Here is a 20851-nt window from a genome sequence, read left to right as displayed (position 1 = left end):
AGCTGGCTCCTCTTCTTCACAGAAAATGTTTTGCATAGGGCTAAGGATCCACAGAAACAGGCAACAAGCATCTTAAGCGACGGTTCATTAATGCCAAGCAGTCAACAATAATATAAAGAGAGAGGCATAATAATACAAATGACTCACCATCTTGAAGCTGATTTGGAGTAAATTCCTGCAAAAGTAAGCTGCTAGCAATAAGTAAACAGACAATAATGAAGACCATTATGTTGACAAACCCAATAAAGGCAAACGGTTGAGAAAAACAAGACCAGCTAAAACTTTTCTTAAGCAAATTGAATTTCACTCACAAACAAACACCTTATTGGCCAATGCATAACGAAATGTCATATGTAAAACCTATGCAATTTCTATAAGAGATATCTCCAACACTGCAGCAAGTAAAACCACAAGTATTCATAGAACAAAGCAGACTATCTTGGAGCAATTTCTTTAACCAATGCAATTATCTCTGCGTCCATGAAAAGTGTTTTCCCTAGAGACTACACACAATAAATCTCCGTAGGCGAAATCTATATTATTGGGAAAGTAAAGTGCCTTTCACATTAATATAAAGATCTCCAAACAGAAAAAAAGCGCAAATAAGTAACACTTGTTATGTTTTTGGTAAGATGGCACTTGACATACTTTCATTTGCTGTAATGATAATAAAACCATGAAGCATGCTATTCCATCCACAATATCCTCTTGCCTAATGAGAATAAAACCATCTTGTTCTCAGTCATTCTCCCCATCGACAAGTCTGTCTTCCCACAAGTCTCTAGCAGTAACCATGTCCCAAGATGCATTATCATCTGCAACCAAGAGAAATGCATCCACCGGCATCATTCATAGATAATTTTGGTTTTTTAGGAGAATTCAGACATTTCAAACAACAAGAAGTAGTTCATAAGATGAATTTTTATTAAAGATACAAAGAGATATATATATAAGTTGGCTCGCCATGAATATTTTGATGAACAGATGTCTGCATACTCCAAAGTTTTTCAAGGAAGTATGACAATTCAACTCTTGACTTCAAAAGTGTACATAGCTGCAAAATAAAAGACATGGTACTAAAATTATACTCGTCAAAAAACAACAACATAAATCTATGAGATTGTACTTTGCAGTAAAAAAATGCTGAAAGAGTAGGGAAAAAATTAACATCAAGCACACTCATACAAAGAACAAAACCATTTTTATTTACATGCAACATTAGAAACAACAAGCTCGAAAAGAACAAATGTTCCTCACATGGCAAGAATTTCTAAACAAGAGTTTGTTGAATCTCGAATTTTGATGATGAAACCAATTGATAATGTTATGATCTAATATGCATTTTGAGTGACGCAGGACTAGCTTCCATCAGGAGAGGCAAATTGATTAAAGCAAGAGGAATCGGATGTTGGGCCGGAGTCAAACATGTCAGAAGATTGGACGTCGGATCGAAGGATTGGTCGACGTGTCGGCAAAAGACTTTATGTCGTGAATTCGGGTATCGGGCCGAAGGATTTGACATTGCGTCAAGGAGATCAGAAGTTGCGGGTGTCAACATGCCGATTGGGCAATACACCGAAGGAGAGGACGATGAGCCGAAGGATCGGACGAAGCGTCGGAAGAACCAATGACATGCTGGACAACAGATGATTCATGCTTTGTAATAATTTGTCTAGATCGAGTTAGTTTAGATCGTAATTGAGTTGGTTTAGAATGTAATTAAGTCAACTCAATTAAGGGCCAACTGGGCCCAAAGTGGGGCTATTTTGGGCTAAGAGAAAAGCTCATTCAGTGGCACCGTCGATCCAGGCGGTGGCACCGCTAGTGGCTCTGTCTCCGAGACACAGTCTCCAAGACTGTATCAAGCGGTAGTACCGCCAAACTGGGCGGTGGTACCGCCCCGACAGTCTCCCAAACTGTGTCAGGCGGTGGTACTGCCCAGTGTCAGTGCTGCAGGCGGTAGTACCGACCAGCATAGGAGGTGGTACCGCTAGTACCTCGAAAACTGGGGATGAGACACTTTTAGGCTCCAAGTTTGAATCCATTTGAGGCCTATAAATACCCCTCTCATCCCTGCTCAAATTACATAAGAACTGAGAACAAAAACAAGGGAAAATTCTGTTGTAATCTTGTGAGAGTTCTCCTCGTCTAGTCTAAGTATGATTTCTATTTAGAGAGGAGTAAGGTGGGGTAAATGTTCTCTCCTGAGCCTAGTGATTGAAAGAGGTGCTTGGGCGCTCGCCTAGGCGCTCGGGCGAGGTGAGGCGAGGCCCGAGCGCCTCGCTAATGTCCCAGGCGGCACGCTTCAAACAGGCGTCGCCTGGGCGCTCGCCCGATCCCAGGCGCTGGGCGCTTCGGGCGAGCGCCTGGGTAAACCAAGTGACCGAACCAGGATTTTAGGTCTGGTTCGGTCCTGGTTCGGTTGTTAGTTGGTTCAATCGAACCAACTAAACCGATATAACCCTTACCCAACCCTAACCCGCTGCCGCTCCCGATCTCGTAGCTCGTCGCTCCTGCTCCCGCTGCTGCTGCTCGTCGCTGTCGTTGCTCGCGCCTCCCGCTACTCGCGAGCCCTCCCGCTGCTCGCGCCTCCCGCGAGCCTTCCCGCTGCTCGCGACTCCCGTGAGCCCTCCCGCTGCTCGTGCCTCCCACTCCCTTTCCCTTTCCCGCTGCCGCCGCTCGCCGCTGCTTCCTCGTTTCTCCGTCAGGCTCAGTATACAGTATACTCTTAATATTAAGTTTATTTGAATTTTGAAATGATTAATTTTCAATACTGTTAATAGATTAATAATATATTATTTTGATTTTAATGTTGTTAATTTTTATTTTGATGTAAAATTTTATTGTTTTGAATTTTGAAACTTTTTGTTAATGTGACATTGTGATTTTGAATCTTAGATTTTCTTAATTTAATAGCATATTTTTATTTAAAATTTTAAATAATTATATTTATTAATTATATTATATATTTTTATATTTTAACGCCTCGCTTCGCTCGGGCGAGCGCCTAACGCCTCGGGCGTTTTTGGACCTTGATGGCTTTTGGCGCCTAGTGCTTTTTAAATCACTGCCTGAGCCTATCAAAAGAAGAATAGAGTTGTAAGGGTAGTTGGTCTTCGCCCATTGAAGGAAGACCGTTAATAGATGTCAGTGGCCTCGACGGAAGAGGAATCGGGAGTGGACATAAGTCACGACGACCGAACCACTATAAACTCGGCTTGCATTTCTATTGTTGTCATTTACTTACTTTGCAACTGCTTTATTTCCTCATTACTTTAGCTGCACACTATTCGAATTTTATCATATAAAGATTTCTAACTCAACGTAACTTTTATCACTGCACTAATTCAACCCCCCCCCCCCCCCCTCTTAGTGACGACTCGATCCTAACAGTTGGTATCAGAACCACGTTTTTTATCGTTTAATTTAACACCCAAGAGAAATGGTTCTTTTCAGCTTTCAAGATGATCACTCTATCATTCGTCCTCCTATGTTCAATGGGATGGACTACACTTATTGGAAAACTCGGATGAGAGTTTTCTTGCTTTCGTTGAATCTTGATTTATGGAATATTATTGAAAACGGATTTCAAAAGTCTTCTCTTCCAATGAACGATTGGAATAATTTGGAGAAGAAGACTCTCTCTTTGAAGGCCAAAGCTATGAATGCTTTATTTTATGCTTTGGATAAAACTAAATTCAATCGAGTTTCTATTTGCGAAATGAATTATGAGATTTGGCACACACTTAGAAATCACACACGAAGATACTAGTAAAGTTAAAGATTCGAAAATTAATCTTTTAATGCATGACTTTGAATTATTTCGAATGAAGCCAAGCGAAACTAGCATTGACATGTACACCCATTTTACGGATGTCATCAATAGTTTAAAAAGTTTTGGTAAATGTTTTTCTAATTTTGAACTTGTTAACAAAATACTAAGATCACTTCCAAAAAGTTGGGATCCAAAAGTGACGACAATACAAGAGGCTAAAGACTTAAACAAGTTTCCACTTGAAGAACTTATCGGGTCTTTAATGACCAATAAAATGAGTTGTATGATACAAAATGAATATGAGAACTATCTTCCAAAGAACAAGAAGGATTTGGCACTTAGAACTCAAGAAGACCACTCGAGCGAAAGCTCAAGTGATGATGACTTTGAACTCTTAACAATAAAGCTTAAAAAGTTCATGAAACATGAATCAAAGAATAAAAACAAACTTAAAAAGAACACAACTACTTGTTATGAACGCAAGAAACCGGGGCACTCCAAAGATGAGTATATAAAACTGAAGAAGTTACCAAAGAAGAAGGAAGCACTCAAGGACGAATCAAGCGTATTTGAAGATGAGGAGCAAACCAACAAAAACAAGGTGGCCTTTCACAATGTGGTATGTAACTCACCCGAAATGTATTTACTTTACCATGAAATTACTTAGTGCTTTCATGCTTTGATGAATTAGTTTTAAAAATATATATATTTTATCATGACAATTACATGTTTTACGATAAAGGAATAAAAATGTTAAAATTAAATGCAATGCTTGTACACCAAATAAGATTAATTCTATACATATTTTAAGAAGCAATAATGTGTATCTTGATGATTTCCATGTTGCTATTCGATTATAAATGATGATGCATGGCTTTTGTATTGAAAACTAAGCATGAAGAGTTAGATTTACTTAATCATTTTGATTGAAAATGCTTTATGATTAATGAAATCATGCTTGATGATTTAATTATGCATGATGATTTGAAGTAATAATGATTTTTGTGATTTATTGATCTTGATGATTTCTATGATGAGATTTGCTCTTTCGATTTTAAACGATGATGCATGTTTTGATTTGGCGAAAAAAACTTGGACATGCTTATATGAAATCAAATCACTTAAATTGAAACAAAAATTGGAGAATATATGTTTCTTGAAAATATCTTGAAGCTTTTCAAATTTTCAACAAGTAATTCTTAGTGATGAATCTATTTTATGTTATCTCTTGAATTAAGAAAAGTGATTTTGATGATAAGTTTGGAGTTAACAAATTGAATTTGAATGAAAATTTTTCAACTGAATCATGAACTTTCTTTTGATTTCTCTACTTGAGCTATTTTTTATAAGAATCAAAATATTTTCTATCTTTGATGATTCCTTCTTACCAATTACTAAAGAAGAGACTTATGCAAACAAACTATGACCTTGATAATGGTTTAAAATTATGCATGTTATATGTTGAAGACTTGAAACCATGTTTTGGTATCATGCATACCCAAGTAATATTGATTTGAAAATTTATTAATTTGGTATCATGCCCAAAGTGACGATGATGACTTTACATTTCTTACAAGAAAATTTTATGGATTGAGATTTATTTTTTTATCTTGATTTCTCGATATTTAATACTTGAGATCTTTCTATGAATTAATATCTTGTTTTTGAACTATCATAGTTCATTTTGCTATTTACTAAAAAGGAGAATTATTTAAATGAATCATGATTTTTCTTATGAATTCTTATAATTATAACATGAGATTTTTTATGAATCAAGATCATTTACTATGATTCTTCTTTTCGCTATTTGAGTCATCCAAAAAGAACCATAATTTTTCTCTTGATTTTTCGATATTCACAATTTGAAATTTGGTTCATGACTCCCTTGTATTCATGAAGTGTATATCTCATTAACTAATTAATTTTTTTTGATATTCTTCATGTGATGATATGAAATTATACATGAAATACTCATGATATTATGTTGATGCATAAAAATAAGAAGTTATGATCATGCATGGTATGATGTAATGTAATTTGACATTTTGATACAATCATGATTGAAATATTTATGATTTGGAATGATGCATGCAATACTTATAATTTTTTGATGAAATGATGTGAAAGTCAACTATCATTTTCTGAAATGATACCTTATTTCAATATGTCATATTGAAATAAGATTGATACTTTATCTTTGTTATGATTTGGAAATTGATGTAAAGGGAAAAGAATTACAACATTGTATTCTTTCCTTCTTTTTAACAATGACAAAGGGGGAGAAAAATTGCTAGCTTGCACATTTCAAGGAAAAAAACTTGCTAAGAAGCAAAATTACTAGCTTGCACTTCTCAAAAGAGAAGAAAGAACTTGCTATCTTAAACATCACTAAGAATTGCTAGCTTGCAATCTCAAGAGAAGCAAAAGTGCTATCTTGTATATCTCAAGAAGCAAAACTTGCAAACTTACCTATCTCAAAAAAAGAAGCTAAATTTACAAACTTATACAACTCAAAATTATTGCTAGCTTGTATGTTGTAAAACTTGCGTATCTCAAAAACTTGCTAAATGCACTTCTCCTTTTTGTCGATAACAAAAGAGGACGAGTAATGATGATGATTTAAATCATGTGTAGTATGATGCATTTTTATATTTTGAAACATTGCATGATTTTATGAATTTAAAGGTTCTATCAATATGGCATATTGATAGGGTGGGGTTAACGTTAACTCCGTAATCAATTGGTTGTCATCATAAAAAATGGGGAGATTGTTGAATCTCGGATTTTGATGATGAAACTAATTGATAATTTTATGATCTAATTTGCGTTTTGAGTGACGCAGGACTCGCTTCGATCAGGAGAGGTAGATTGATTAAAGCAGGAGAAATGGAATGTTGGGCCGGAGTTGAACATGTCAGAAGATTAGACGTCGGGCCAGAGGATCGGTCGACATGTCAGCAGAAAGCCTCGTGCCGTGAATTCGGGCATCGGGTCGAAGGATCAGACATTGCGCCAAGGTATCACGGACAAACTTCTAAATAGGATGTTTGATGTAATGCTTATGTATATCCGTGTCTTTTGGTATGTTCATGCTCTGCACAGCATGTAGAGGGACGACCGAAGGCTTAATAGTCCTATTTTAGTTAGGTTGGTGGTCGCTTTAGGCTTGTAAATAAAGGTTGTGTCATGTGGACACGTGTGAGAGATTTTCGGTTTGTAATGGACCATTTTGACCATTTGTTGTACAACTGTTCAGAGCTTGTAAAGTATGTTTGTAATTTGCATTGTCTATGAAGTGTTTTCGGAAATGTTTGCTTGTGGATCCCGAGTGAGGCGTTTTCTCTAACCCGTTTTCTCTTTTGTGGGTCCTAAGGGACCATGGGAGGCTTCGGGGAGGCTAACCTTTGCGAACGGACACGCTAGGGTGCCGCACGACTTAGGCAAAACCAGCTAAGTCTATGACAGATGGTATCAGAGCGGGACAAGCACTCATAGAAACACTTAGCATGCAAATGTGGGGGATCTAGCGGGGCTGCGTTGAGGGCAGTCAGCATACGCGCGACCGTTTGTGGGAAAACGGGCATGGAGATGTGGGGAAAAAGAGTCGCTCGGAGGAGCGGGCATCTGAGATTGGCATTCAGAGGAATGGCCAACCCTTCGCGCAAGAGGCACCATGACAACAGGCAAGCTTGGAAGAATGTAGAGCGCACAAAGGTTGGGATGGCTGAGTTTGAGCTACGGCTCAACGTTGACAACTATACTTTATGGTGCTCAAGGCAAGCGAGACGCTTGGTAAAGGATGAGACCATGCAAGGTGGAATGAGTTGCTTAGCGACCGAAAGAGTTGTGCAAAGCTCACAGAGGTGAGGGGAATTGCTAACTCAAAGAATTCAGTACTCATACATGGGCTTGTATGCGGACGATGGAATGTTCGCGGCCATCCCAAGGCGACCGAAACTCGACGCCATGGAGCATTGAAACTTTCACTTCTGCATGTGAAGGATACGTCCGTAGGAGGCTGAAGTGTGCAACAAGTTCAGCATGTTACTAGGCTTTGAGTGGTGAAGCGGGGGCTGTATTGACGTGGAGTCGCAATCTAGCAAGTGCGTTTGCAGAAGGCAGAACAATGCACAGTTTGTTCAACAAATCGGAGCAGTCCGAAGGGGATGGTGGTCTCCGAAACGAAGAGAGATGTTGCTCCAACGGGACAGTTATCCAGGAGGGATAAGTCCCGGCTCTCCAGAGGGAAAATCATATGAGACGAACCGCACAAATTGAGGAGTACCTCAACAAACAACAACTCCACGAAGCTCAATGGACCGAGCAAGCGGCGATGAGTCATCGCATGATCTCGCTTGAGAGAATGCATTGGTGGATGCATTACGAGATCAAGTGGGGGAGCGATCCAAAGCAACACAAATGAAGGCACACTTGGAGTCGATATGGAGATCGGACTCCAGGGAGGGCTAACCCGTGGAATGGTGGGCGCGAGGGCCACCATCAACTCAATGCAAAACGAGGAGCGGAGCAACTTGGGTATAACTTGGCGAAGTACCAAGCCGCATAAAGGGAGCCAACATAAAAGATGAAACATGGAGCGGAGGCACAGTGCTTTCCTTGGACAGAGGTCAAGGACATGAACTCTTGCAGAGGCAAGAGCAGGATCATGTTGTTCTATGGGTCCTTCATTCTGACGGAGCAAACTCATCTTGCATTGTGCCAAAGACGAAAGGAGCTTCTGGACACATGCACCTCATCTCAGAGAAGCATTTGATGGAGGAACTAAGGCGACTCAACTTGCGGAGACGAAGTTGGGTTTAGAAGGCCTTGGCACGGGGCAAGAGGATGCAGAGGCGGGTACTCTTGAAGAATATGCCATAGTGTTACCAGTCAAGTTGCTAGGCAGGAAGCGATGCGCAGCGGAGATTGTGCTGGTAGGGGCAGAGGCCCAGGATCCAGATAATGGTGCACCATTTTCAACGAAGTCGGTGGACTTCGGGAGCTACTAGGCGACGGACTGTCCTAGAGCGGTGCTTCATCTAAGTGTGACCCAAGGGTGGGTGGATGAAGGTCGATTGCCAAAGGAGCGAACAAAATCGAAGGTGGAAGAGACCCTGCGATGTATTGGCAGAGGCTACACATGGAGGGATCACAATTCGAGTTCATCCCACAAGGATCATAATGCAATAGAGATGTCACCAGGAGGCGACATGGTGCAGCGGATCGTGGTGGAACAGTTCGTGGCAATGCGATACACACGACATAGTCCCGTGAGGGACTAGATCATACGGAGGTATGATCGGGAGCTACTGGAAGCTCCACTTCGGTGAACAACACGACGGTAAGAAGGGCTATGGATTCAAGGAGTGAAGGCCATGGTACCGCAGAGGCGGGTCTTCCGTACGTGCATCGAATTTTGCATCGGATAAAAGCCTTGGTCATCAGCATATGGGGGTTGTGTTCCACCGATGGAAAAAATTCGAATGCAAGTACCAGTGAGTCCCAGGGGAGGGACTTGACCATGCAGAGGTATGATCGAAGCAGCTGGAGAGTTGGACTACTCTAGAGCCTATATTCGCTTAAGGGAGCCCGACAAGTCAGAGGACAAGGTCGAGTAAGCGAACGTTGCTACCAAGGAAGCTAAGGAGAACAGAATTAGTGCAAACCCTACAACGTGATGGCAGAGGCCATGCATGGGAGTTGCAGTCTGTCTTTCTATCGACCAAAGGGAGCTGCTTGGAGAACACAGAGGTGTTGAAGCAGGGGGTCGAAAGGGGCGAGGAAGTGACGACGAGTCCAGAGGGACTTAGCTACCCAAAATCAAGCATCAGTTAGAATGGAGGTGGACTCAGAGGAGTGCCACAGAGGCATATCTACTAATTGTGAAGAAAATGGATGCAGATGCGAGGCGACGGATAGTAGTGCCATGGGCATGGCAGCGCCATGGTACCGCAGAGGCGGGACTTCCGTGAAAGTCATTGATCCCTTGCTCTCATGAAGGGAGAGCACTTGGTCGTGAAAGGGGCTGAGGAGGTGGAGCATGCAGACGCAAACTCCAAGTACCGAGACAAGGCTGAAGGGCAGAGGCCAAGGAACTTCGTAAGACCGGTGTCAACGAGCTTCTCATCAAGATAGCCAAAAGTGAAGGACTTTGGGTCAGGCAAGAGTACATGACCAAGGAACGAAGCAGGCAGTACGCGGTGTTGTACCTTTGCTACTCAATAGAGTAGGCAGCAAGATTGATGAAGAAGACGGTACAATCCCAGAGACGACCAAACCTATGAGAGAATCACTTCAAATTGGGGTGAAAACTTCCTGCATTCCAGAAGTTTGATGGCATTGAGAAGGTGAATCACAGTAACTAACTCAACGCAAGGAGTGCAAACACTTCAAGTGCTTCAGAAGTGGGAGCAAAGAGCAGGCGAAGGCCAGTAACCATCTCGATGCATGGAGTACAACCTCGAGGAGGCAGGCGAAGTCAAGTAAACTTTGCCTTCTCAACTCTTAAGAGAATGGGCGAAATCGAATACCCCAATTCTCTTATCTATCCAACAGAAGAGCTCTGCACATGTTCAAAGACCCTTCGAAGATAATGGAAGACAATAGTTGTCAAATCCTCACCAACGGTGATCAATGTTACTGAGAATAGATTGTCCGCTTCATTTCCCAACGAACTGCTAATCGAAAGCGGAAGTGATACAAACCTACTTGGAAGTGACAACTAAGTGAAAGAAGAGTCAATGGGCAAATTTTGTAAAGGAATGACCCAAAACTTCATAAGTTTGCGAGACGATGCTCGTTAAAGCTCCAACAAGCATCCACCCAGTTCAAGCAGCATGAGCATTTAAGAGATTGGCGCATAGTAAGGATGGTCTTTTCCTTCATCTGGAGGATCCGCAGGAACCAACAGGGATCAACACAACTCAGCCAACCCCACACTAGAGTCAGAGTCATTAGCGAGTTGAAGCAGCATAGCGGATCAAAGGTTCGACTACTCAAAAACAGTAGCTGGGAGCCAAGAGGCACATTGCAGCTGGAGCAGAAGATTGAAGACTCAGCAAATGCAAGGAGTTGTAGTGTCAACAAAGGCTTCGACGAGGACGTTGAAGGAATAAGTGGGAGAGAATGTCAAGGACAAACTTCTAAACAGGATGTTTGATGTAATGCTTATGTATGTCCGTGTCTTTTGGTATGTTCATGCTCTGTACAGCATGTAGAGGGACGACCGAAGGCTTAATAGTCTCATTTTAGTTAGGTTGGTGGCCGCTTTAGGCTTGTAAATAAAGGTTGTGTCATGTGGACACGTGTGAGAGATTTTCGGTCTGTAATGGACCATTTTGACCCTTTATTGTACAACTGTTCAGAGCTTCTAAAGTATGTTTGTAATTTGCATTGTCTATGAAGTGTTTTCGGAAATGTTTGCTTGTGGATCCCGAGTGAGGCGTTTTCTCTAACCCGTTTTCTCTTTTGTGGGTCCTAAGGGACCATAGGAGGCTTCGGGGAGGCTGACCTTTGCGGACGAACACGCAAGGGTGCCGCACGACTTAGGCAAAACCAGCTAAGTCCGTGACAAAAGAGATCGGAAGTTGTGGGTGTCAACATGCCGATTGGGCAATATGCCGAAGGAGAGGACGATGCGCCGAAGGATCAGACGAAGCGCTGGAAGAACCAATGATATGTCGGACAACAGATGATTCGTGCTTTGTAATAATTTGTCTAGATCGAGTTAGTTTATGTTGTAATTGGGTTGGTTTAGAATGTAATTAAGCCAACTCAATTAGGGGCCAACTAGGCGTAAAGTGGGGCTATTTTGGGCCAAGAGAAAGGCTCATTTAGTGACCCAAAAGTTGGGACAAGCGGTGGCACCGCTTGTGGCTCAATCTCCGAGACACAGTCTCCAAGACTGTATTTGGCAATAGTACCGTCAGATTGGGCAATGGTACCGCCCAGTGTCATGCGGTGGTATCGCCAACCTCGACGGTGGTACCGCCCAGACATAGTCTCCCAAACTGTGTTTAGCGATGGTACCGTCAGACTGGGTGGTGGTACCGCCCAGTGTCAGTGCTACAGGAGATAGTACTATCCAGCACAGGCGATGGTACCATCAGTATCTCGAAAACCGGGGATAAGACACTTTTAGACTTCAAGTTTGAATATATTTAGGACCTATAAATACCTCTCTTATCCCTGCTCAGATTACACAAGAACTGAGAACAAAACAAGGAAAAATTATGTTGTAATTTTGTGAGAGTTCTCCTCCTTTAGTCTAAGTGTGATTTCTGTTTAGAGATAAGTGGTGGTGTAAAGGTTCTCTCCTTAGCCTATCAAAAGAAGAATAGAGTTGTAAGGGTAGTTGGTCTTCGCCCATTGAAGGAAGACCGTTAGTAGATACCAATGGCCTCGGCAGAAGAGGAATCGGGAGTGGACGTAGATCACGACGATTGAACCACTATAAACTCGATTTGCATTTCTATTACAGTCATTTACTTACTTTGCAACTGCTTTACTTCCTCATTACTTTAGCTACACACTCTTACGAACATTTTCAAAGTTAAAACATTATCGAAACGAATTTCATCATACGAAGATTTCCGACTCAACGTAACTTTTATCGCTGCACTAATTCCCCCACCCCCTCTTAGTGTCGACTCGATCCTAATAGAGTTGGACCAACTAAAGTTAGCGAAGCTTCAAATCATGATTTCCACTTCCATTTGGCATGATACTGTGATAAAGTCAAATAGCTCATCATATGAAATCTGCAGGATAGCTTACATTTTTCTCCTCTATTAACAGAATTGGATGGTCTCCTATTGTACATCTGATCTTATTTCTTTGCAAGGAGTTGCCTCTTGAATTTACAACCGTACTAAGCTTTACATGCATTGTGAAACAGATCAGCCTTTTAGTTCTATTTATCATATTGTTCAACAGATCATTTCACACTGGAAAGTGGAAACCATTGCATTCTACTTGTTATTCCCAATTTCTGATGCCATTTACAATATCAATGACGTAATAATAACATAAGCAACAATAAATCATTTAAAGACCATAATCCTTTCAAGCCCTTATGAGTTTGTATTTCCAAGCTGTAATGCAGTAACAATCTTATAATTCAACTACAGTAATCAATAAGCTTCTTTCAATATATCACAAATACACATTGTCAAATATGAGAATGGATTTATCCAAGGATGACATTTCTAGACAAAGACGATGAAAGAATAAAAAATTTGTCCTTGGAGTACCATACAAATCACATGAACCATATGGTGTGAAAAGATGAGTCAAAATACTTTGACAGTTGCTGTACTAGTGAAAATTTCTCCCTTTTTTCCTCCAATTGTGCAACAGATTACTGCTGACCAACTGCAGAAACCAACTAAATTGGCATGGAGCACATGTGAAATAGAATATCACAAATAAGTGCAGTATACTACAAACTGGCATCTGCAATGCATGTATTAGCAAATGAGAATTTAAAGAGTTATCTTCTCATAGTTTATTACTTGTTTGTCCATCCGTTTATAAATGCAAGTATTTGGATGCATTTACAAGCTTATAACACCTTGTTGTCATTTATTATTGCTGTACAAGGCATCAGGGAAGGAAACGTATGACTCTCCAATATGATGGAGTTAAGAAACTACCAAAAAAAAGTTATCAAACTAAAAAATGGACTGATTATGTGTCACCATGTAATCATGTAAAAATGGTATCGAAATGGATATTGAGATTTTTATCAGAAATAAACTAACACAACTTTTGGAGATCAGACTAGGTTTTCATTAATAGAATAATCCACCACTATAAATAAACCTAGTTTGTCATGTCATACCACCCCCATCGAAGACATGTAAAGAACACAAAGATCTAACGTATGCTATTTTTCCCTTTAAAAAAACACTTATGTTTATAGGTAATGTCGTAAGCTGCAGTGCATGTATCTACTAAGAACAACGGGAGAAGATTGTGGGTTGACTTTGTCTCATCTGCTTTTTAAAGTTTAACTAGGCTACACACGCGTAATCTACTATGAGTCTCCAACTTAAATTCCCAGTAAGATCTTTCTACCATTATCACAACTCACAAGCACATACCTGACCTATAAGAACACATTGATTTTAAGCGAAAAAACTCTTAAACCACTATCGACATTAACATGTGTCTGCATGGTATATAATCAATCATCCCCCTTACGCAGGGCCAAGACAACGATACCACATTCAAATTAATATATTCCACATGCAAAGAAGATGGATACACATTTCCCCCGTAAGTAGCTGAGGATTTGTGAAGTCACATGAGATATATCACGAGCTCTGATCAATAAGCTGCAAGACTACCCAAACTGTATCTACGTTCTGTGATGAATATATTTCCAGCACTACTACGGTCTTCCAGTTTGTTTCCTGGTAACTCGTAAACATCGATCACCGGACCCACAAAATAACCAATTGCAGCACACTAATTCTATGCACGCAAAGAACAATACACATCTGAGATCGAGTCCACAAACAGTTCTAATTAAAGAACTGATCGGAGTAACTTAATCTACACAAAATCATAAAGAAATATCTCTATCAAGGTGCAAATTCCACAACTAGAAATAAGAGGATCCGATAATAGACCCTAGCCGTACCTCATCGGCATCGGTATCCGACCGCAGCGGTGATCCCTCCTCCCCTCTCGCCGTCGCTAGTGGCGCATCCTTCGCCACATCCTCGTCGTAGGGCTCACCGGCAGCGTTCTCCAGCAATTCTAGGGCTTTCCTGCAGTTCTCGAGGGCCCGCCGCCTGATGCGGACCTGCTCTTCCTCCGCGCGTGTACGGTGCGGCCTCGCCGGAGGGTTCTCCGGTACGGGAGAGATCAGTGGATGAGCCTCCTCGATCGCACGGCGGGGTGGCGTAGCCGGAGGGGAGCCACCCATCCCCGACGAACCTAGGAAAGTTTGATTCGAGAAGAATTTCATGTCCCGTTTGCGTCGTCGACTCGAGGATATTAATCATTATAGAATTTCATGTCCCGTTTACGGCTCTCTTAGTCTAACGGGAGTGGACCCGCGCGGGCCCCACACATATCGTCCAACGATCACGCGGGCGAGTGTCTGGAACGAGTAATGCAATTTTTCCACCTGTCAGTTGATCGAGCGAAGCAATGGTCCGTCGTTGGTCCCAACGTCGCAGTAGGTAGGTGGGCCGGGTGGAGCAGAGATGAACGTCTTGAAGGATTGGACACGTGCTTGTGTGCGCGACACGGACAGACTCCTCGGTCTGTGTGGCACGCATCTTTCGTGGCGTCCATGGCTGACTCAGGTGGTAATTGGATGGTTCAGTCAAACAGTCACGAGTGAAGAGGATGTCTGAAGTATCTATCCTTCCAAATTTTGTAATGTTTATATATATTTCCTCCGGTGATTAATATTTTTCATATACATATTACCAAAAAAATTCAGATTAACCATAACTAGCAAATACCAGTTAATTTAAGTTTAGAAGTATCTGAATATTGATATGATTAATCTTGGTGGTCAACCCAATTTTGCATAATGTGCATTTTTTATGTCAATTCAAGTTGATAAAAATAAACTAAGCCTCTATAAGCTCCTTCAAGTCATCATTCTTTCCTACTCAAACCTTCATCATACAACATCCATCCTTAATTAAATATATGACTCATTAGCTAATTTATTGAGCCTATCTAAAAGTTTAAACTCATTTTTACAAAAATACATTTATCAAAATCTTCTGAGTAAACTCAAGTCGTTTTCCGAAGCTAAATTTGATAATGTTATAATCATAATTTCTATTAATATCTCAATGATCATATTAGCTCTAGTTCTACGTACTGTTATAATCATAATTTCTATTAATATCTCAGCAATCATACATACTGTTATAATCATAATTTCAATTAATATCTCAGCGATCATATTAGCTCTAGTTCTACGTACTTAACAAACATGCAAAATCCACATAAGACAATTTTACACCATATTTCCGTTTCTAGTGTCCTCATAGATAATTCTTGCAACGGGTCACACCCACCCTATAATAGCATTTGGCGATGTCTATCTATATCGATTAAATTTTTAGTGTAAAAGTTCATAATCATCTACGAACCATATATACATATATATATTTGGAAAACATTTTATTATTTAATCTTCCAAAACATAAATTATTAAAATTTGAAAAAAGTAAAACGTAATAGATCAACTAGAGGTTTGGACATGAATTCAACATGCAAATTCTTCTTGAACATAATATTCCTATTGTCTTTTTCATAAATTTCATGATCAAATGTTATTATTCACTCTATTTTGTAGATGGGAATTTTACTTTGTAGATTATTAATGATTTTTGTGCTTGGAAACGATATGTTTGGGAAACATTGTTTTACTTAATATTTTCAGAAACATACACAAAAAAAAAAAAAATTAATTGTAAAAACCATATTAGACACGCATTCTACGTTTTAATTTATTTTGTTATTGTCCAGCTGGTTTACCACGATCCACGGTCCTTCTTTCGTGCTCCCTCTTCCAAAAATAATCTCCCAATATCACCCTTTTCCTATATCTATGAGAACGAATTTATTGATCTTCTAAAAATAATCTTTCATTATTATCTAATTTCTATATATATGACAACCAATTTATTATCCTCTTCCACTATATTAAGCACTCCTCCCTCTCATTTCCACTCTTGTCTCCACCTTTCCTCCTTCCCCTTCTATCAATCTTTCCTTTCCGAGTTCTCAGTTGATCTCTTGCCCAATTCATAAGATAAAAAAAAAAAGAGGGTTTTGTGTTGGAAAATATTACCTTCTGGGATTCGCTGCGGAGGCCGAGATGTTGCGCTGATCGCCCACATCTCCACCGTCCATCATCCCAAGCAGTGCATGATGGAATCGCGGCGCTCCATGAACCTATTGCTCCTCTGCCTCCGATCTCAAAGCACGCGTGTAGCCCTTGTGGGTGGTAACCACACCGCCGCCCGCTTCTGTACCCGCTAATCCGACCCCCGCCTCTCCCCTCCCTCCCTCCCCCCCTCTCTCTCTCTCTCTCTCTCTCTCTCCGCTGCAACCTACTTCTCGGTTCGTCCGTCTTCCCGGAAATGTCTATGATGAAGAAGACTGGTGCAATCCAGCGCCTCGGCTTTGGAGGCGCCGTCGAATTCGGAGGCGGGCGCCTCGTGATCCGCCTGCCGGACCGCCGCCTACTCCGCCTCGTCGCCCGATCAGTGCTCCTGGCCGCCGTCATCTTGTCCTTACCCTGGCTCCACGCCGACATATTCTTCCGCGGCGGCGACGTCGGCGGGATTGCCGAACGCCAGGGAGCCATCTACGGCGACGCTACCTTCCTCCCGAGTCTCCTCCACGATCTGAGCCGCCGCGGCCTGCTTCGCCCGGGGGACAACGCTGTCTTCCTCAACGACCCGATCGCAGGCGATCGCAGCACCGCGGTACCCGATGGCTCCGCTGACTTCGTCTTCTCCGCCTCCGCCGGCGATTTCGAACACATCGACCGGATCCTCAAGATCGGCGGCGTCGCTGCCGTGCGATGGAGCCGCAATCCATCGGAAACCTTTACCCCGGCGAACTACCGCACGGCCTACGTCGGACGAGTCGGCTCCGTTGCCGTGTTGGCGATGAGGAAGTCCTTCGCGAACGGCCGAGGGCTGAGGCTGCGGCGGCTGCTGTCGATGCCGGTGGCGAAGAAGGAAGCCCTGAGCGGGCTGGAAGGCGCCCTGCTGGAGCCACCGGAACCCGGACGACGGGGCTGGCAGCGGAGGGCCAGGTACCTGCCGGAGCTGACGAGGGACGAGCTGGACGGGTACCCACGACGGGTGTTCGTGGAGGTCGCAGGGGCGGGAGAGGCGGGCAGCGGAGCGGCGTGGTTCGAGCAGAACTACCCGCGAAAGGGCCGCGCCTTCGACGTCATCCGGGTGGAGGTTATGGAGAAAGAAAATAAGGATACAGACGAGGCGGAGAAGGGGGCGTCGCCGTCGCTGGCGGAGTGGCTGGAGAGGAACGTGAAGGAGGAGGAGTACGTGGTGGTGAAGGCGGAGGCATCGGCGGTGGAGGAGGCGGTGGCGGAGGGCGCGATCGGTCTCGTCGATGAACTCTTCCTGGAGTGCGACCACCAATTGTGGGAGGACGACGACACGAAGAAGGGGGAGACGCGGGGCGGGCGGCGGGCCTATTGGGAGTGCCTTGCGCTTTACGGGAAGCTGAGGGACGCGGGCGTGGCGGTTCACCAGTGGTGGAGCTTCTAATACAAGATGAAGTGGAGAGAGGGAAAGGAGAGTGTGAGAGCGGAAGAGAAAGGAAAGAGAAGGAGAGGAGAGGAGGGGTCCGATGGTGCGGGGGATGAAATGGATCTGACGGTTTGGATTTGGGGGTTGGTGTGAGATTGGAATTCAAATAATTTGAACTCTTTTGAAGGGGAAAGAGTTATCTTCTTTTACATTGTCATGTTTTAAGCTCTCTTATATGTATATATATGCATATCATGTGAATGTATTTTCTTGTTGAATGGGATGTTACTAAATAGTATCCGTTTGTATGAATTGATCCTGTCAGGATCAATGATGATGGGTATGTTCAAAATCGGTTCGAATCAAACGTTCAAGGGGTCAAATCAATTTTTTTTTATTTAGGTTAATTAGAATAAGATAGTTTAAATTAAAATCGATTCAAATTTACGTAATGGGATCAATTCATAATCAATTAATCTAATTTGATAGTATACGATAATAATTATTAAATTGAATATTTAAACCATGGTTCGTCTTATCAATTCATATCGATATTACGATCAACTATATTTATATGTGTCAAACCTAGATATATGATATATAAAGATATACCGATATACTATCTCATGTCAATTTGTATTGAATCAATATGTACTCGTCATCGATATGTTATAGTAGGATGAATCACCCGTTTGATTAATGTGTTTCAATCAATTAAATGTTCAGAATAGTAGAATTAATTAGATTAATATTTTTAAAATTAAAAATCAATTTGAATTGATAAATCAAACAAAAATAATACCTTAGAATCGTAAGTATTTATAATTCTTAAAACTAAATTATCGATAAATCGGATCGAATCTTGAACAAGTTGATGCAGGATCGATTCCAATTGGATTTAATTTTTCGATTCAGCATCCAATCCCTTCGCGTCTCGTAAGCTCGGTGATAGACCACAAACCAAAAGAGAGTCACAAATCACATCCGGACACAGAACGCGTGACAATTCACATCCAAACACCACCTTTTTTTGACCCATGCAACAGAGAAGCAGACACACCGCTTCTTCCCACAAACTTTGCTACTAAAACATAAAACAACAACATAACGTACTGAAAACAACATCAGATGGGGGTTTCAATTGCACACCTCCCGTGCGAAGCCCACCCGGGCGTTGGCCGCGTCCACCACCACCCTCAGGTTCTGCTGCTGGAGGCTGGCGATGACGTTGACCATAGCGTTGACGTTGTCCGGCGCGGCGGCCATGGCGAGGCAGGCCAGCGGCGTCGCGCTGCTGTGGATCAGCGTGTTCTCCACGCGCAGCACCAGGTCGAGGCCCTCCATGCGCAGCGTCACCGCCGGCACCGAAGCCACCTCGTCGGTGCTGAAGCAGGTGTCGAAGGCGCCCAGCGAGGTGTAGCCGCCGGAGGCGTTCACCTGGCGCCGGAACTCGTCGCGGATGGCGGCGTAGACTGGGGTCACGAACCGGGTGATCACCGTGCCCGAGTCGACCACGGTGCCGGCGCCGGTCGCCGGGTCGAACGTGAACGAGCCGACCGGGACCGGCACCTCGAACCGTCCAACCAGGACAGCCGTCAGGTTCACGTAGTACAACGAGGGCCGGTGCGGGTTCTTCAACAGGGGGGTGAACCGGATGTTCTTCGGCTGGCCTAACGGGCCGAGCCGGAGCGAGCCCGAGAAGTAGTAGGACTTGAAGCTGGGGAGGCAGTAGGAGAAGACGCCCTGGTAAAGCGGGCCGGTCTGAGCCAAGAGAGACATGGGCCCTCGGCCCAACCCTAGCAGGCCCTGCTTCGGCAGGTTGGCCGAGCTGCCGTTGACGGCGGTGACGCAGCCGAAGAGGTAGTTGGGAATGACGTCGGAGGCGAGGGTGAGGGAGTCCTGCGAGAGAGTGGCGGTGAAGGCAGCGTCGCCGCCGTAGGGCTGGTAGTAGGTGCATGGGGAAGGGGCGGAGTCGGCGGCGCAGGACTGGCCCTTGAACTGGGGGCACCAGGAGGAGGAGCAGGGGAGGGGGGAGTAGGTGGAGGAGTTAGCAGGGAGGAAGAGGGCGGAGGAGGAGGGGCAGGTGGAGCAAGGGGAGCAGGAGGTCCAGGCGGCATCGGCGCTGGTGTCGAGGGCGAGAAGGAGGAGCTGCCCGGGGGAGCCGAGCTTAGCGCGGAGGACGTAGGAGGAGGACTGCAGCACCTGCTGGCCGGAGGCGACGGGGACGGAGGTGACTTTCCGGGAGAGGAAGGCGAGGCGGGTGAGGTCGTTGCGCGCGAGCGAAAGGACTGAATCGAGAGGCGTCGATGAGTGGCGCTCCGCGTGGAAGATGCGGAGGTCGGCGGCGTTGGAGGTGGAAAAGAGGAGGAGGAAGAGGAGGAAGAAGGAGTGGGGAGTGGTCATGGCTCCAGGTGGCGTTGGGATGGGAGGGATGGTGATAAGGTGGTGGGTTTTCATGGGCGGGCGCATTTAAAGACACTAACTCACTCTCGTCTTGGATATTTCCTCTCATACTATTATATATAATATACGTATGCATGTGTGGTATATCAAATAATACTGCTTGCATAATTGCAAAATATGGGAGTGATGGACATGCATAATTGTATATAACTGTGAGGTGAAGTCTCATTCTATCCTACAAAATCAAATTTCACCATGAGTTCATCTTCTTCACAACGTGAGAAAGTTACCTATGGAACCCGTGATCGAGGGATAGATCAGCTGCCCCATAGGGGTGGGAACGGTCACTCACATGTTAAGTGGCCACACTTGTCCTCTTCCTTCTCTTCTTCGGCCTCGTTCATTCATA

General features: G+C 43.4%; 3 protein-coding genes across 3 annotated transcripts; 1 reads left to right on the top strand and 2 right to left on the bottom strand.

The window, feature by feature from the left end:
- Positions 1-420: 420 nt before the first annotated feature.
- On the bottom strand, positions 421-14778 carry LOC135638106 (uncharacterized). The gene is made up of 3 exons (XM_065151063.1): positions 14421-14778; positions 997-1054; positions 421-815 (listed from the first exon to the last, which is right to left on the bottom strand). Exons 1-3 carry the CDS (start codon positions 14748-14750, stop codon positions 739-741), a joined length of 465 nt encoding a protein of 154 aa, XP_065007135.1. The 5' UTR covers positions 14751-14778; the 3' UTR covers positions 421-738.
- Positions 14779-16896: 2118 nt separating this feature from the next.
- Positions 16897-18057, top strand: LOC103974130 (uncharacterized). Its single transcript, XM_009388890.3, has one exon. It carries the CDS (start codon positions 16897-16899, stop codon positions 18055-18057), a length of 1161 nt encoding a protein of 386 aa, XP_009387165.2.
- A 988-nt stretch (positions 18058-19045) lies between these two features.
- Positions 19046-20491, bottom strand: LOC135637965 (aspartyl protease 25-like). The gene has a single exon (XM_065150869.1). It carries the CDS (start codon positions 20440-20442, stop codon positions 19177-19179), a length of 1266 nt encoding a protein of 421 aa, XP_065006941.1. The 5' UTR covers positions 20443-20491; the 3' UTR covers positions 19046-19176.
- Positions 20492-20851: the final 360 nt, after the last annotated feature.

Source organism: Musa acuminata, chromosome BXJ3-5 (assembly GCF_036884655.1).
Source record: "Musa acuminata AAA Group cultivar baxijiao chromosome BXJ3-5, Cavendish_Baxijiao_AAA, whole genome shotgun sequence".
Lineage (NCBI taxonomy): Eukaryota > Viridiplantae > Streptophyta > Magnoliopsida > Zingiberales > Musaceae > Musa > Musa acuminata.
This window is presented reverse-complemented; position numbering and strand designations above follow the sequence as displayed.

Coding starts and splice junctions, on each gene's coding strand:
- LOC135637965 (XM_065150869.1), bottom strand. CDS start 20,442: ATGACCACTCCCCACTCCTTCTTCCTCCTCTTCCTCCTCCTCTTTTCC.
- LOC103974130 (XM_009388890.3), top strand. CDS start 16,897: ATGTCTATGATGAAGAAGACTGGTGCAATCCAGCGCCTCGGCTTTGGA.
- LOC135638106 (XM_065151063.1), bottom strand. CDS start 14,750: ATGAAATTCTTCTCGAATCAAACTTTCCTAGGTTCGTCGGGGATGGGT. Junction 1,055..14,420: donor CGGATACCGATGCCGATGAG/GTACGGCTAGGG, acceptor TTTATTTTGCAG/CTATGTACACTTTTGAAGTC. Junction 816..996: donor CTTCCTTGAAAAACTTTGGA/GTATGCAGACAT, acceptor TCTTGGTTGCAG/ATGATAATGCATCTTGGGAC.